The 17,595-nt window shown below is 36.4% G+C and overlaps 1 protein-coding gene across 9 annotated transcripts in view; it reads right to left on the bottom strand.

Moving 5' to 3' along the window:
* Positions 1-17,595, bottom strand: part of ATE1 (arginyltransferase 1) — a 232,303-nt gene that overhangs the window by 49,784 nt on the left and 164,924 nt on the right. For all 9 annotated transcript variants that reach the window (XM_058298251.1, XM_058298250.1, XM_058298255.2 and 6 more), the window contains one exon: positions 1,744-1,864. In XM_058298251.1, the coding sequence (XP_058154234.1) occupies positions 1,744-1,864 (121 nt within the window). The remainder of the gene's footprint in view (positions 1-1,743; positions 1,865-17,595) is intronic.

The following is a 17,595-nucleotide window of genomic DNA, read 5'->3' as shown; positions in this document are numbered from 1 at the left end:
AGACCTGAAGAAATGACATTTCTTTCCTTAGACCCTTGTCTTCCCATTTGGTTTTTCCATTTATTCTCTTCTACTCCCTCCTCTTGATATTTTCTGTTTACCCCATTTCCCCTTCTTCTCCATTTCCTTTCCTTCTTTTTCCCCCAAACTCAAACCATAGGTGGCCAGTAGAAAAGTTCTCTCTTACACATTCATGCATCAAGAAGAATTAATCAGCTTCTCTCTGTGGTAGCCTTTGTGAGGAAGCAAAGCTTAATACAGGGAAGTGGATTTGGCCCAACGGGTAGAGCCTACCACATGGGAGGTCCAAGGTTCAAACCCAGGGCCTCCTGACCCATGTGATGAGCTGGCCCACGCGCAGTGCTGATGTACGCAAGGAGTGCGAAGCCACGCAGGGGTGTCCCCCACATAGGGGAGCCCCACGCGCAAGGAGTGCACCCTGTAAGGAGAGCTGCCCAGTGCAAAAGAAAGTGCGGTCTGCCCAGGAGTGGCACCGCACACACGGAGAGCTGACGCAGCAAGATGACACAACAAAATGAGACACAGATTCCAGGTGCTGCTGACAAGAATACAAGTGGACACAGAAGATCACACAGTGAATACACACAGAAAGCAGACAACTGGGGGAGGGGGGGAGGGAAGAGAAATAAAAAAATAAATCTAAAAAAAAAAGCTTAATGGAGCACAGATCAAGTAACTTTAGACTAAGGGAAGACATGCAGGACAATACAACATAACCACCCTCCTCATGAAGGCCTCAAAACCCTTTGACAAAGCCACTGCTGCATCCAGTAAGGAAGAGGACTATGTGGAGGAGGACTTTTTTTAATTGTGTGTGGTACTTCAACCACAGAGAAGTGAAGAGAACTGAATTGTTCTTCAGAGAGAGGGACCAGAACAAATAAAAGCAAAGGCGGAGGAAAGCCTGTGGCATGTACCCAGGATGCAGCTTGCTTACAATTTAGCTAGAAATTGCCAGAACAACAGCAATAAGGACTCAGGAGCTCATAACAGCTCAGTGAGGTAGGTCTCATTATCACCTTAATTTTAAAGGCATGTAACACGAGGCCAAGGAGATAATTCAATTGCCTACGAGGGCACAGTTTACCAGCTAATAATGGAGCCAGGATCTGAATCCAAGAAGTCTCCAGTACTCTGAGGGACTGGACGCACTTCTCAGTGCCCAAACCTTTCAAAGAGGAATAGTGGGAAACGAAGCTGAAAAAATGTGGCTGGGACTATACTGGGTAGGAGGTAGAAGAGGGACAGAAAAAAGAGAAGTGCCAGAGATGTGAGAAGAAAGTCAGAAAGTGCTGTCACAAACCACCAGAGCCTGCTGGGCCTCCATGAAACCCTTCCACCACTTTCTTCAGCCCATTGGTCAATATTCCTGCCTTCTCTACACTGACTACATAATCAATCTAGCAAACGATTTGTATGCAGTTTTCAAAGAAATGGAAAATGGTGTCAGCCCTCGAAGCATGTAAAAATTAATATCCAATGGGAAAAGCTAGGTCAGTGAGTAACACAAACACATGAGGTGTCGTTGTTTATCTGATGAACATGAAGAAGTATTTATGTGGGGGGTGGGGTCGGGGTCTCCCTCTATCTTACACACATAAATGTACTCATACATACTTACAATATGTAAAAAGCTACTTGGACCCTATTAAGAGTCACAGTCACATGCCGATTCTAAAAACAAAACCAACAACTTTCTGCTGGGTTCTGCTACAAACATACCTGCTTCTGGGTCCTGGTTGAAACGGCAGTACTTGGAGTTTTCAAGGGAAGGCAGGCACTGCTCGATGGGTACCCAAACATACGTCTCAGGACACAACAAATCAGAAGGTCTGTACTGACCCTGAATCAAAAGTGAAGAAGAGGGACAGGCATTAACTAACACAATCGCCTCCTAGTTACAAGGCTCCAGACAGGGTAGCTGGAAGGGAAGGTTTTAATCCCAAGTTTAAACAAAGTCAAACAGAAATAGCTTTACTGTAAATACTAAGTGACCCTGTTAGTGATTACTTTCCCATCTCAAGAATGCATACTTGATTTATTAAAACGCTCTCCAAAAGTAACACAATGCTATTTAGGATACTTGTGTCAATTTGGAAGATTCAAGTTTTTATTTTCTTTTCAAGTAAATACTTAACATATGATACTTGCTGAGCTGACTGCTAACAACAGAGTTTCAACAAGCTGTTTAAATGGTACTTAATAACAAAATGCAATTTCTTCTCATATTTGAGAGCATTATATAAAGTGAATGTATTTTTTAGAATGGAATTTTACCATCCTTTATCACAAAACTTAAAATTATAGATATCAGTTGATATTTCCATAAGTTAATCTAAACTGTAAAAAAAAGAGAAAATTTAGAAACAAAACACTAGTGAAACATTTGTGGTAATTCCCTAAAGCATATTCAAAAACTATCTCCAGAAAAATGATCTGTATATTTATAACCCAACTATATACTCCAAATTTAAAACAAATACTACACAATAGATGCTGAAGAAAAACACTCAGTTAAGGATCATGCAGTAGAGAGTTAACATGTAATGGTACAAATAATGTGAAAGAATTTAGTAAGAATTTTCTGAAAAATTGAGGCTTTATGCTCTTTGAACTTAAAATTCCAAATGCTTCCTCTATAAGTATTTTTTTTTAATTAATTAATTTATTTCTTCCTCCACCCCCTTCACTGTCTGCTTTCTGTGCCCATCAGATGAATGTTCCTCTGTGTCTGCTTGTCTTCTCTTTAGGCGACACTGGGAACCAATCCTGGGACCTTCTGGAGTGGGGTAGAGGCACTCAATTTCTCGCGCCACCTCAGTACCCTGGTCTGCCACGTCTCTTATTGTCGTCTCTCCTTTGTGTCTCTTTTTGTTGCATCATCTTGCTATGCCAGCTCTCCATGTGGGCCAGTTCTCCCAATAGGCCAGCACTCTGTGTGAGCCAGCTCTCTGCTTGGGCCAGCTTACCATGCAGGTCAGCTTGCCTTTACCAGGAGGCCCTGGGGATCGAACCCTGGACTTCTTATATGGTAGACGGGAGCCCAATAGCATGAGCCAATCTGCTTCCCTCTAAGTTTGTTTTAATAGATTTTTTTAATAGCAGTCTTATATTTTACAGAAAGACTGCAGAGACCATACAAAGTTTCCACATACCTCTTCTCCACGCTACCCCCACAAGATTCCGTTATTATTAACATCTTGCATTAATGTGGTACATTTGTTACAAATGATGAAACAATATTGACATATTATTAACTAAAGTCCATAGTTTTCATTAGGTTCACTCTTCATATTGTACTGCTCTATGGGTTTTGACAAATGTATAATGTCATGACAGAATCACTCAGAACAGTTTCACAGTCCTGAGCCTGCCTTGCGCTCCACCTATTCATCCCTTCCCCTCTCTCCCTGATCCCCTGTCAGCCCCTTATCCTTTTACTGCCTCTACAACTTTGCCCTTTCCAAAATGCCACATATTTGGAATCATATAGTACACAGCCTTTTTCACACAAGGTTCTTTCACTTAGCAATATGCATTTATGTTTCCATCATGTCTTTTAAAATTCAAAACTCATTATATATATTGAGGTTATAATCTAGTGCAGGGTTTTTCAAACTCTTCTTTTTAACCACAACCTATAGTAAGAAATACATTTTACATTACAACTTAGTAAACACATATACAGATATAAAATTGGAAATAAGCCTTTTCTTATAGAAAAGTTTATTCATGTTAATAATCCCTTCTTCTCTACTCATTTTTTAAAATGGCGCTCTTTAATAGCAGAAATTGCTTTCTGAACAGCAAATGGGTCACAATCCCAGGTTGAAATATACTGATCTAGAATGCTGCTGACCAGTTCAGCACTATTACCATCACTTCACATCAGAAAGGTGCTCTCTGACAGGTCTGTTGCATGCCAGTCACAACAGGAAGCATCACAGAGACATAAAAAGGAGCCCCACACTCGCCCGGCATGCAAAGCATTCAGAAGGCCTGAAAGCTAATGGGAGAGAGTGCACAGAAACAAAATGTAAGGAAATAAATCACCTCCTCCTTGAGGGGCTAGGAGAGAGTTCAAGGAGGATACGCAGTTTTAACAGGGTCTTTAAAGACTGACTGGATTAAACTTAGGGCAGGATGAAAAGGGCTGAGCGCTATCTGGGTGACATGGAACAGCAAACACAAAGCCACGGAGCTGGGCCAAGTACAAGCCAACTTTGAGGAATAGGAAATGGCAGGGTACGGGAGAAAGTGAGAGGCAGGCTAGGACCAGATTCTGAGAGGCCTCAAATACAATCTTTGGGCTTTATTCTAGCTGAACTGGGAAAGCTTCCTAGCCTCAAAGGAAGAGTTCTGTCCTATATTTCAACTAGAACAGATGTCAGAATGAAGAGCAGGACTCAGGCCTCTGACCTCTTATTTCCTAGAGTTTTCACTGCACTATGATGCCCTAAGGGTCTAGAAAAGTAAAAGGTCATCTCATCTGTAAGGGACAGCTCCTGGTGGTCCACACGCTTGTCTAATATTAAAATTCATAACAAGATTATTTCGAAATGAGTTAATTTCATTAGGAAGTAAAATAAAGCCATATATTCAATACATAACTACCTGACCAAAAATAATGTTACTCTCCCCATTAATTTAGAAACTGTTTTACTGGAGGTAAGGAACAATAATGTACATAATGTGAACAATAATGTGATTCTTTCCATATTATTAATAAATATGAAAAGCTAGTCAGCAATCAAAAGCACTGGTTTTAAATTGTTTCAGGTTTCTCCCTTTCGGTAATGGACTATTTTGGAAAGCTAATGAAAAACAAACAAATGGAACCACTCATCATGCCAGTGCATATACACAGAATTTTATATAATATTTCAGAGGGGGTATCCCTAAAAACTCATCAAAGGGCCATAGGAGCACCCAGATTAAGCCCATCAAAATGGGCTATAGAAGATTCTAGGTTTAACCCATCAATAGCCACTGGAGAAATTCTTAGTCTTGATAAGATTCCACAAAGGGCAAATTATTTGGAGGAATAACTCAGTTTTAATATGTGTGTGTGTATCTATCTCTCTCTAAATATTTTGATACCCCCAAATGATCATGTATTGGGTCATAAAGGAATTCTGAGAGAATTTCAAAGGACTGACATCACATAGATCAAGACTCTGAATATAATAAAATCAAGATAACGTCAACAACAAAAAGGCAAGTAAAATACATTATTTGTTTGAATATTTAAAAAAACATACAGCCCTAAATAACCTAAGGGTAAAAGAAGAAAACATAATAGAAATTAGAAAATATTTATAATTGAACAGTAATGAAAATATTGTGGTATGCAGGTGAAGTAGTTCATGAGAAAAAGCTTTAAATGTGCATGTTAGGAAAGAAAAATATAATGAAAATGAGTAAGTTAGGCATTCATCTCTAGAAGGTTAAAAAATGAAAAAAAATCCATAAAATACAAGGAAATAAAAATTGCAGATATTACAATACAGAAAACAAACATTAAAAGCAAAGGAGTAAAAATTCTAAAATCAGTGCTTTGAAAAAACTAATAAAATTGACAAATCTTAACTAAAGTAGATTAAAAAGTAAAAACAAATAGTATTAGGAAAGAAAAGGGACACATCATTAGAGAGCCTTCAAATAGATAATAAGAGCAGATAATAACTGATAATAAATTTGAAAATTCTTGCTGCTGACAAGAATACAAGCAGGCACAGAAGAACACACAGCAAATGGTCACAGGGAGCAGACAACTGGGGAGGGCAGGTTGGGAAGGGGAGAGAAATAAAAAATAAATAAATCTAAAAAAAAACATTCATGATCAAAATTCTTTAACACACTATGAATAGAAGTCAAATTTTGTAATCTGGCAAAGGGTATCTAAGAAAAAACCTATGACACAAATAAACTTAGAGTAAAAATGATTCCTGCAAGTAGACAAGGGTATTGGCTTTCTCCACTTCCATTTAATGTTGTACAGGGAATACTAGCCAACAGAGTAAGATAAGGAAAAGAAATAAAAAGCATAAGAATGTGAAAGAAAACAACAAAACTATCATTATTAGATTATGATTATTTATACAGAGAAGTTAAGCAATCTGCAGATAAATTATAAAAACTGGAGCACTTGGCAAGATACTGAATAAATTGACATAAAAACCAACTATATTTCTTTGCCCCAGGAACAAAAATTAACTTTAAAAAATGGTTCACTTACAAGAATATGAAAATATAAAGTACTTAGGAATAAACCTATCAAGAGAAAAGATAAACCTTTATGGAAAATATATTAAGGAATGAGTTTAAAGAAGACCTAAATAAATGGAAAAACAATTCATTTAGGGAAAACGGACTTGGCCCAGTGGTTTGGGCATCCGTCTACCACATGGGAGGTCCGCGGTTCAAACCCCGGGCCTCCTTGACCCGTGTGGAGCTGGCCCACAACCAGTGCTGATGCACGCAAGGAGTGCACCCCATAAGGAGAGCCGCCCAGCACGAAAGAAAGTGCAGCCTGCCCAGGAATGGTACCGCACACACAGAGAACTGACACAACAAGATGATGCAACAAAAAGAAACACAGATTCCCGTGCCACTGACAACAACAGAAGCAGACAAAGAAGAACACACAGCAAATAGACACAGAGAAGAGACAACTGGGTGGGGGGGGGGGCAGGGGAAGGGGAGAGAAATAAAATAAATCTTAAAAAAAAAAAAGATTCATATACTAAAAAAACAAAACAGAACAGAACAATTCATTTAGGACCTAAATGAAATGGAAGACATTATATTGTAAAGATATCATTTTCTTTTCTTAAGTGAAGTACAGATTCAATTCAATTCCAATCAAAATCAAAACAGGAAATGTTTGTAGAACTTGACAAGTTAACTTCAAAATTTATGTGAAAAAGAAAAAATCCAAAAACAGCCAAGCTATTCTTACAGAATAAGAAACAGATAAGGACTCATTTACCAGATCACAAGACTTACTATACATCATAGCAATTAAAACAATGTGCTATTGATACAGAACAAAGAGACTAAAAGAACAGAACAAAGAATACCAAAACAGATCCAAGCACACTGAATGAGGTGGTACTGCACATTAGTGAGAATAAAAATGAACACTTAATAAAAAGTGCTGGGAGAATCTTCTATACTTATGGGAAGTGGAAAGCAAAACATGAAAATGGACACCTGCACATAATATATATTTAAATAAATTCTAGGCAGACTTGGAATCTACACATGAAAGACTGCATAATCTTGATGCCAAAACCTGGTTAAACCATTACGAGGAAATAAAATTATAGAGCAATATAGTTCATTAACATAGATGCAAAATTCTCAACAAAATATCAGCTAACTGAATCCAAAATATATTAAACAGGTAATTTATCCTGGACAATGGAATTTATTCCAATAATGCAAGGCTGGTTCATCATTTGCAAATGCATGCAAGTCTTCACATTAACGGAATTAGAAAAATCATACACTCATCTAAGTAGATATAGAAAAAATGGAGCAGCCAATCATATAATAAAGACTTTAAAAAAATCATGAAGTTGAAATAGAAGTAAACTTCAACTAAATAAGGGAAGCATATCTACTCTCACTACTTCTGTGCAACAAGGAAAGAAAAATAAGTAAATTATACAAATTGGAACGGAAAAAGTAAAACCAATTTTTACTCACGAATTACTTTTGATTCTCTACATAGACAATCCTAAAGGATTCATGGAAAACACCTATTAGAATTATTAAGTGAGCTAACAAGGTTGCAGTATACAAGGTCAATACACAAAAATCAATTGTACTTCTATGTTTCTGCAATAAACTAGAAAAATAAAATTAAACAATCATTTTCATTTAGAATAGCATAGAAACATAAAACACATGGAAATAGATTTAACAAAAGCTCTACAAGTCCTCTATGCTGAAATCCAGAAAATGTTAAATGTAAAAGCCAGAGGTAAAACTTCTTTAAAAAAAATAAGAGTTAAGTCTTCTTGACTTGGAGTATACAAAGATTTCTTAGTACACGAAAGGCATTATCGAAAGAAAAATATTGAGGAATTTGACTTAATCAAAATAATAAGCCTTTCTTTAAAAAAATCATTTAAAAAATACATTAAGGCAAGCCACAGATTGAGAGAGAATATTCACAAAACACATATAAAACAAACAAAAAACAACAGAATATATAAAGAATTTTAACAATTCAATAACATAAGCAATTCAATTTTTATTAAAAAATGACTTAGACACTTGTCCAAAGATACAGGAATAGCTAATAAACACATGAAAAGATGTTCAACATCATCAGTTACCAGGGAAATGAAAATTAAAATCATAATGATACACTACCGTATATCCACTAGAATGGTTAAAATTAAAAAGCCTGAAAAATGACAGGTGTTGGCAAGGATGATAATTATTTAGAACTTAAACATTACTGGTTATACCACTTGGGAAAGAGTTTAGCAATGTCTTAGAAAGTTAAACATTCATTTGCCATTTGACTCAGCAATTCTTTACTAGGTATTTAACCAGGAGAAATGAAAAAATATATCTATAAAAAGACTTGTACAGAAATGTTCATAGCAACTTTTTCTTAGTAGCCCAAAAGTAGAAACAATCCTAATTTTTATCAGCTGGCAACTAAATTACTCATACTTGACTAAGAGAATCAACTACTGATTCATGCAATAACCTGGATGAATCTTAAAAACATGTTGACTGAAATAAGACAGTCAAAAATATATTTACAGTATGATTCCAATTAAATGAAGCTCTAGAACAGGCATGACCGATCTTTATTAAAAGAAACCAGATATTTCTTGGGTGTGAAGGTGCAGGAAGAAGGGTCCTGACTATAAAGGAGCACAAGAGAACTTTCTGGGGTGATGGAGATGTTCTGTATATACCTTGAATGGGGTGGTGAATACAAAGGTGCCCACATTCGTCAAAACTCATGGAACTGTAAGCTTAAATCATTGCATTTCATTGCATGAGAATCACAGCCCAATAAAGATGATTCTGGAAAAGCTTAAAGTTTTGACAGGCAAGAAAGGAGAAAGAAAGAAGCACAGAAATGGTAAGAAAAGAGGGAGCACAATGTAAGCTTCTGTAAATAAGTGTAAACATAACAGCAATAACAGAGGTAAATGGACTAAAGTAGTTTTCATAATGACAAAAATCATAAAATTTTTTTTAAAAACCCACCTAGCATGCTGTTTACAAAGATACACTAAAATATAATGCCATTAAAAGAATGAAGAGATAAATACAGATCAAACAAAACCTATCAAAAGTATCTGGGGTAGTTATACTAGTAACAGACAAAATAAATCTTACACCATAGCATACGTGGAACCCTTACACAAATTTACTACTCTCAGGCCATGAAGCAAAACTAATTCAACAAATTTCCAAAAATCGGTATCACACAGACCATATTCTCTGACATAGTCCCACTATGTTATAAATCAATAAAAGGAAGAATGTTCTCTTTCTTATGCCTTTTAATATTGACTTATAATCAGAAAGGAATAAAATAATCTCGTATATAAATCATTTGGAATGTGTCTAGGACAAATTCATTGAATTGGAAATGTTGGATTAAAGGGTTTTAGTTTTATAGTGACAATTTTCCACAGTTGTGACATTTTACACTCCCACTGGTTATGTTACATGTATGCAGGTGCTAATTTCCTCCACATTCTTACCAAACAGTACACTATCAAAATGTTCAATCTTTGCCAATCTGAGAACTTAAAAATAGCACTTCATTATGGTTTTATTATGCATGATGTAAATTTCCTATATCTTTTCGAATGTTTAAATGACATTTGTATTTCCTTTTTCATAAATCTGACCAACTTTGTTGTTGAGTTGCTAGTATTTTCTTATTAATTCAAAGAACGCTTTACTAGTAAATTAATCCTGAGTTCATAAAATGTGGAAGATTTCCCCCCTCAATTTATTCATCTTTGACTCTGCATGTCACGCTTTTTTTGTCATCTGTAAATTCCGTATGTGGTAAAATTTATTTTTAAAAACGGTTTCTGTGTTTTGCACCATATCTTAAAATGCCACACAGTTTCATGTTTTCTTCTGGTACTTTTATGGTTTCAAATTTTACACTTAAATTTTTGCTCCATCTGGAATTTATTTTGATGTAAAGAATAAGAAAAGGATCCAACCTAATTTCCTTCAGATGTTTACTAGGGTCTCAATATCATTTGGATCTCTTTCTGGACTTTCTATTCTGTTATACTTACCTGCTATTCATGAGCTAGTACCACACTGTTTTAACAATTTATATTATATTTTAATATTTAGTAGATCTAATACTCTCTCCTTACTATTCTTCATTTGCAGAACTTTCTGGCTCCTCTTAATTATTTTAGAATTCTATATTTATTACAAAAATATTAGCAAAATGAATAAACAGTAATAAAAGCGGAATGGCATATCTTATCTATCGTGTTGGCAAAACCAAAAAGGAGAGAATCCTAAGAATGTCCAGTAAAAAAGAATGTAGGTTTTACCTTAAGTTAAAAAGACAAATGAAATAAACTACAAAATATACATGAATGATACTGTTTTTTAATATAAGATGAAGTGACTGCTGACCGGCTGAGATGCCGTGGTAATTTGAAGCTGTATGCGCCCCCCAAAAACATGTCTTAGCTCTAATCCACCCCTGTGGGTATAAATCCATTGTAAGTAGGACCTTTTGATGAGGCTACTTCATTTAAGGTATGACTCACCTCATTCAGGATGAGTCTTAATTCTATTACTGGAATCCTTTATAAACGGAATGAATACAGAGACAGACACAGAAAGACAGAGCGATGGAAGCAAGAGGCTGAAATTTAAAAAAAACCAGAAGAGCAGGGAGAGACTACCAGAAGCCACCATGTACTTTGCCATGTGCCAAAGGAGCCAAGGATCACTGGTATCAGGTCTTCAGGAAGAAAGCATTGCCCTGATGATGCCTTGATTTGACATTTTCTTGGCCTCAAAACTGTAAGCTAATAAATTCCCATTGTGCAAGCTGAACCATTTCATGGTATTTGCTTTAAGCAGGCTATGGAAACTAAAACAGATGCACAGGAAGGGAAAAATTGGGGGTGGGATGGGGGTGGGAATTAGGCATCAACTTTAACTCCTTAAGGTAAAAACTGATATTGTTTTCCTTCTTAACATATTCCATGCAGATCTGCAGGTTCATCAATAACCAAACAAACCCAGCCTGGATTTAACAACGATACTGAATATCAAAAGTATTCAATCAATAAAAATTTATTGAACCCTCACTATATGATAGCACTAGGAGTTGGGATCACAAAGATGAATAAATGCATTGTCAATCACTGGAAATAATAACACACCATAAAGAGATGAAGTATGCATAAGAGTACTTGAAGTGTGATCATATATGACTGTCCAAAGACCCTAAATTTTCATAATTCTTTTTTTAAGACAATATTGCCCACAACGAGTAAGAGATTTTATTTTTAACTCTTTATATAGCTTATCACATCAAAAGACCATAAATGTATACATTTTAACCTCTGCTCATCATCTGAAAACAAATTTCCATATTAGGTTAAAACAGTATTTTTCTCCTAAGTCCATGCTTATTGAAGTGCCATTGAAGAATGCAGACTTATATTAAATAAACCACTTTGAAATATTATGCTTTTTAAACTTAGCTGGTTGAGAGTTACGCAATCACAGTGCTAAAGGCTCAATTTAAAGTCACCACCACACAAATGAAAAAATACAGGGGTTTGAAAGATATCTTTCCTTTCCAGCTAGACTAAGAAAATGAGAAGTGTTTGTATTAAGAATGTAATTACTTAAGGATTTGGACAAACTTTCCTATGGAAGAAGTAAAAATATTTAATCAACTTTGAAGTACGTACATTCATTCAGATTGGAACAATGAAGGAAAAGCAGATTAATTCTTTCCTAGGGTGCTGGCTTTTTGTAAATAAGAACTCTAAGTTGCCACAGATTTCTAAAATACTTGAAATTCTTGAAAATATAATTGATATGCTAGGACTTATCTCCCAAGTTTTTATTAGAGTTCTTTAATTTGACCTAATTTCAGAAGATGGTCTCTAGACGCCTCCCTCCCACAAAAAAAAACCCCACCCAGCAACAACAGATGAATTCTTACAAGTTAGAGAACCTATTTCAAGAGGTCAGGCTATAGTAGAGGAAAACACAGTTAAAGATTTCTGAAAATGCTAAAAGTTACCTTTTGAAAGGCCTAAAAATAGAGGGCATGTGTGTAAATAATTTTTATTTATTGAGTATTCTGAGAGAGGAATAATCACTCTAAGTTCTCAAAAAGAAATAAGTTCACCAAACCCTATGATCTGTAACGTCTCCAAACAAAACAAAACAAACTAGTAAAGTGCCCTTAGATTTTGAGTTGCTATAGAAAAGTAAATGTTTTTGTCAGAGTATGGCTTGTAATAGCCAATGCTTTTATCTTCCTTAATGAAAACCACTTAGTAGTCAAATTGTAAAACCCAAATTATATTACATGCAGAAACAAATACAAATAAGGTCACATAATATTCCTATTAATTATATTAGGCTGTCATAGAATGAAAGTGTAGGAAATGCCAGTTAAATTTAAAACACTGAGGGGAAAAAAAAAAACCTAGTTAGATACATTTCTTGCTCTATTTCTACTAAAAATGACTGCTTCTTCTGGAATAAGAGATGAAACAATTTTGGTTTTTGGTCAATGGAATGAACAAAGGCATTCTATTCACTTGGATGCTTCAGAAGAGCATTATCATACTGATTTTCTATCTTATAAAAAGCACTAAATAGATAAAGAATGTCATATATTTTTAGCAAAACATAACAAAATAAGGTCTAAAAAGTTGATTCGTTTAGATAGCCAGAGGTAAAAAACATCTCATTATCATATCTTATTGAATAACAGTGAACACAAGTATCCAAAAATATATAAAAGGAGTGTCTGAAAAACTTTGATTTCACAATCAATAATTTCGGCAAGGATATTTAGAATAGATTAATATACTTTACTTCTAATGAATACACTGCCAGCAACAATAAGATATAACTATAAGATTAAGATATAACTAGTTAGAAATCTGAATTTTCACAGACAAAAGCTTTATTAATGTGATGCAGGAGTAAAACATAGTCCTGGGAAACCCTGGCAATAAATTCTTTTTGCACTGTTTTTATCGAGAAATAATTCATATACCAAAAAATGTACCCTTTTAAAAGTCTTCAACTCAATGGTTTTTAGTATATTCACAAGGTCCTAATCACAATTATCTAATGGCAGACCATTTTCATCATCCCAAAAAGAAACCCTATAACTATGGGATATTATGTGAATATCTATTTATTCAAAGGTCACCTTTTCAACGAAGCCTATCTAACCCCCCTATTATTTTTCTTCCATAGGATGTACCACCTTTTAGCGTATTCATTTATTTATTTTTTAAAGATTTATTTATTTATTTTATTTCTCTCCCCTCCCCCCCAACCCAGTTGTCTAGGTTCTCTGTGTCTATTTGCTGCGTGTTCATTCTTTATCTGCCTCTGTTGTTGTCAGCGGCATGGGAGGCACGGGAATCTGTGTTTCGTGTATGTGGCGCCATTCCTGGGCAGGCTGCACTTTCTTTCGCATTGGGAGGCTCTTCTTAGGGGGCACACTCCTTGCGCGTGGGGCTTCCCTACACGGGGGACACCCCTGCGTGGCGCGGCACTCCTTGCGCGCATCAGCACTGCACGTGGGCCAGCTCCACAGGGGTCAAGGAGGCCCGGGGTTTGAACCACAGACCTCCCATGTGGTAGACGGATGCCCTAACCACTGGGCCAAGTCCGCTTCCCGCATACTCATTTATTTACTTATTTATTTTATCTACAGGAAACTCCTTGCTAGAATGCAAGGTCAGAGATTTTGGTCTGATTTGTTCACTATGTATTGCAAAAAAGCTCCTCTGTAAATAACTGCAGGATGAATAAGCAACAAATCGAATAAACTCCACCCACACCTGTCTACAGACTTTCTCTAAGCACAGAGGATACTGCTTTATATACCTTTTACCTTGTACATTACCATGCATACATAAATCACTCAACCAGTATTTGCTGTATTCATTTATGATACACACTATATAGAAATATATTTTTATTACAGAAGTTGTAAACTTACAAAACAATCATGCACAAGTGTAGAATTCCCATATAACAACCCTTCATTAACACACCACACCGTTTTGGAATGTTTGTTACAGATTATGAGATAATATCATAATTCCCATTAACTATGGTCTATGGTGTACATTCCTTGAGTCTTTCACTATTGAATACAATGTTAGCTGTGGGATTCTCACACAGGGCCTTTATCATGTTGAGAAAATTTCCTTCAATTCCTATGACATTTATCAAGAAAAGATGCTGTATTTTGTCAAATGCCTGTTCAGCATCAATCAATAGGATATGATTTTTCTTCTTTGATTTATTAATGTGGTGTATTACGCTGATTGATTTTCTTGTGTTGAACTATGCGTGTACACCTGGTATAAAACCCACCTGATCATGATGAATAATTCTTCTAATGTGTTGTTGGATTCAATTAGCAAGTATTCTGTTAAGGATTTTTGCATTGTATTTATTAGGGAAATGGGTCTATAATTTTCTTTTTTTGTAATTTCTTTACTGGCTTTAGTATTAGGGTGATATTGGCTTCATAAGATGAGGTTGGAAGTGTTCCTACTTGTTCAATTTTTTGGAAGAGCTTAAGACTGGTATTAAATATTCTTTAAATTCTTGGTAGAACTTATCTGTGAAGTCATATGGTACCAAGCTTTTTTTTTTTTTTTTAAAGATTTTATTTATTTATTTAATCCCCCCCCCCCCCCCCCCCCCCGGTTGTCTGTTCTTGGTGTCTGTTTGCTGCGTCTTGTTTCTTTGTCCGCTTCTGTTGTCGTCAGCGGCACGGGAAGTGTGGGCGGCGCCATTCCTGGGCAGGCTGCTCTTTCTTTTCACGCTGGGCGGCTCTGCTTACGGGGCGCACTCCTTGCGCGTGGGGCTCCCCCACGCGGGGGACACCCTTGCGTGGCACGGCACTCCTTGCGCGCATCAGCACTGCGCATGGCCAGCTCCACACGGGTCAAGGAGGCCCGGGGTTTGAACCGCGGACCTCCCATATGATATGGTACCAAGCTTTTTATCTTTTGGAGGGCTTTGATGACTGTTTCAATCTCTTTACTTGTGATTGGTTTCTTGAGGTCTTCTTTTTCTTCTAGGTTCAGTGTAGGTTGTTCATACTTTCCTAGGTGTTTTTTCATTTCATCAACATTGTCTAGTTGTTGGCATACAGTTATTCACAGTATACTCTTATGATATGATCTCTTTTATTTCCATGAGGTGAGTAGTAATGGCCCCGTTTTCATTTTTTATTTCATTTATTTGCATCTTCTCTTTTTCTCCGTCTAGATACAGGTTTCTCAATTGCGTTAATCTTCTCGAAGAACAAAACTTTGGTTTTGTTAATTCTATTCTTTTTTTCCCCTCAATTTCATTTAATTCTGCTCTGATCTCTGTTATTTCATTCCTTCTGCTTGCTTTGGGAAGTTTCCTGTTCTTTTTTCTAGTTCCTCCAGCTGTGATTTTAGAGGTTTTTTTTTTTAAAGACTTATTTATTTCACACACACATACACCTCGTTGTTTTGTGCTTGCTGTCTATTCTGTGTGTTCTTCTGTGTCCGTTCGTCTTTCCTTTAGGCAGCATTGGGAACCGATCCTGGGACCTTCCAAAATGGGAGAGAGGCATTCAATCTCTTGTACCACCTCAGCTCCCTGCCCTGCTGCATCTCTTATTGTCTCTCCTCTGTGTCTCTTTTTGTTGCGTCATCTTGCTGAACCAGCTCTCTGCACAGGCCAGCACCCCTGCACAGGCCAAAACTCCTGGGTGGGCCAGCACTCTGCACAGGCCAGCTAGCTGTGTGGGCCAGCTTGCCTTTCACCATGAGGCCCCAGGAATTGAACCCTGAACCTTGTATATGATAGACAGGAGCCCAATCACTTGAGCCACATCTGTTTCCCCTTTTCTTCACTTTTAATGTTAGCATTGAGGGATATAAATTTCCCTCTCAGCACGGCCTTTGCTGCATCCCAAGGTTCTGATATGTTGTGTTCTCATTTTCATTTGTCTTAAGATATTTATTGATCTCTCTTTCAATTTCTTCTTTTACCCACTGATTGTTTAAGAGTTTGTTTAGTCTCCATATATTTGTGAATTTTCCCTCTTTCTGCCTTTTGTTGATTTCCAACTTTATTCCATTATGTTCAGAGAAATTTGCTTTATAACTTTGATCTTCTTGAATTTATTGAGATCTCTTTGTGACCCAACGCATGACCTATCCTGGAGAAAGATCCATGAGTACTTGAGAAGAATATATATCCTGCTGTTTGGGGTACAATGTTCTATATATGTTTATTAAGTTTAGTCTATTTATCATATTATTCAAGCTCTCTGTTTCTTTACTGACCCTCTGCCCAGATGTTCTATCCAATGCTGAGAGTGGTGTATTGATGTCTGCAACTATTATTGTAAAGGTATCTATTTTTCCCTTAAGTTTTGACAGTATTTGCCTCATGTATCTAGGGGCATCCTGGTTAGGTGCATATATATTTATGATTACTTCTTCCTGGTAAACTGCCCCATTTATTAATATATAATGTCTTTCCTTCTCTCTAATAACTGTTATGCTTTCAAAGTCTATTTCATGCAATATAAGTATAGCTACTCCAGCCTTTTTTTTTTTAAGTTACTGTATGCATGAAATGTCTTTTTCCAGTCTTTCGCTTTCAGTCTCTTGGTATCCTTGGGTCTAAGGTGAGTCTCTTGCAGACAGCAAGTCTGTCATTCTGCCAATCTGTGTCTTTTGATTGGGGAGTTTACTCCATTAATATTCAATGTTATTATTGTAAAGGCAGTTCTTATTTCACCCATTTTGACCTTCCTTTGAGTTTTATCTATCATATTTTATTTTCACCACTCTTTTTGCACTTTTAGTTACTTTTTCTGATATAATCTTTACTTCTAGACTCTCTCCCAAGCCTCTCTCTCTCCCCTATCATTTCTACTCAGGTTGTAGCACCCCCTTTAGTACTTCTTTAAAAGCTGGTCTCTTGGTCTTGGTTACAGACTCTCTGTTTATCTGTGAATATTCTAAACTTGCCCTCATTTCTGAAAGACAATCTTGCCAGATATAAGATTCTTGGCTGGAAGTTTTTTTCTTACAGTATCTTAAATATATCATACCACTGCCTTCTTGCCTTCATGGTTTCTGATGAGAAATCAGCACTTAATCTTATGGGGTATCCCTTATATGCTATGCATCACTTTTCTCTTCCTGCTCTCAGAATTCTCTGACTTTACATTCTGATTAGTATATGTCTCAGAGTTGGTCTATTTGGATTTATTTGGATAGGGGTACATTGTGCCTCTTGGACAATGATATCTATGTTCTTCAGTAG

The sequence above is a fragment of the Dasypus novemcinctus genome, chromosome 6, assembly GCF_030445035.2.
Source record: "Dasypus novemcinctus isolate mDasNov1 chromosome 6, mDasNov1.1.hap2, whole genome shotgun sequence".
Lineage (NCBI taxonomy): Eukaryota > Metazoa > Chordata > Mammalia > Cingulata > Dasypodidae > Dasypus > Dasypus novemcinctus.
This window is presented reverse-complemented; position numbering and strand designations above follow the sequence as displayed.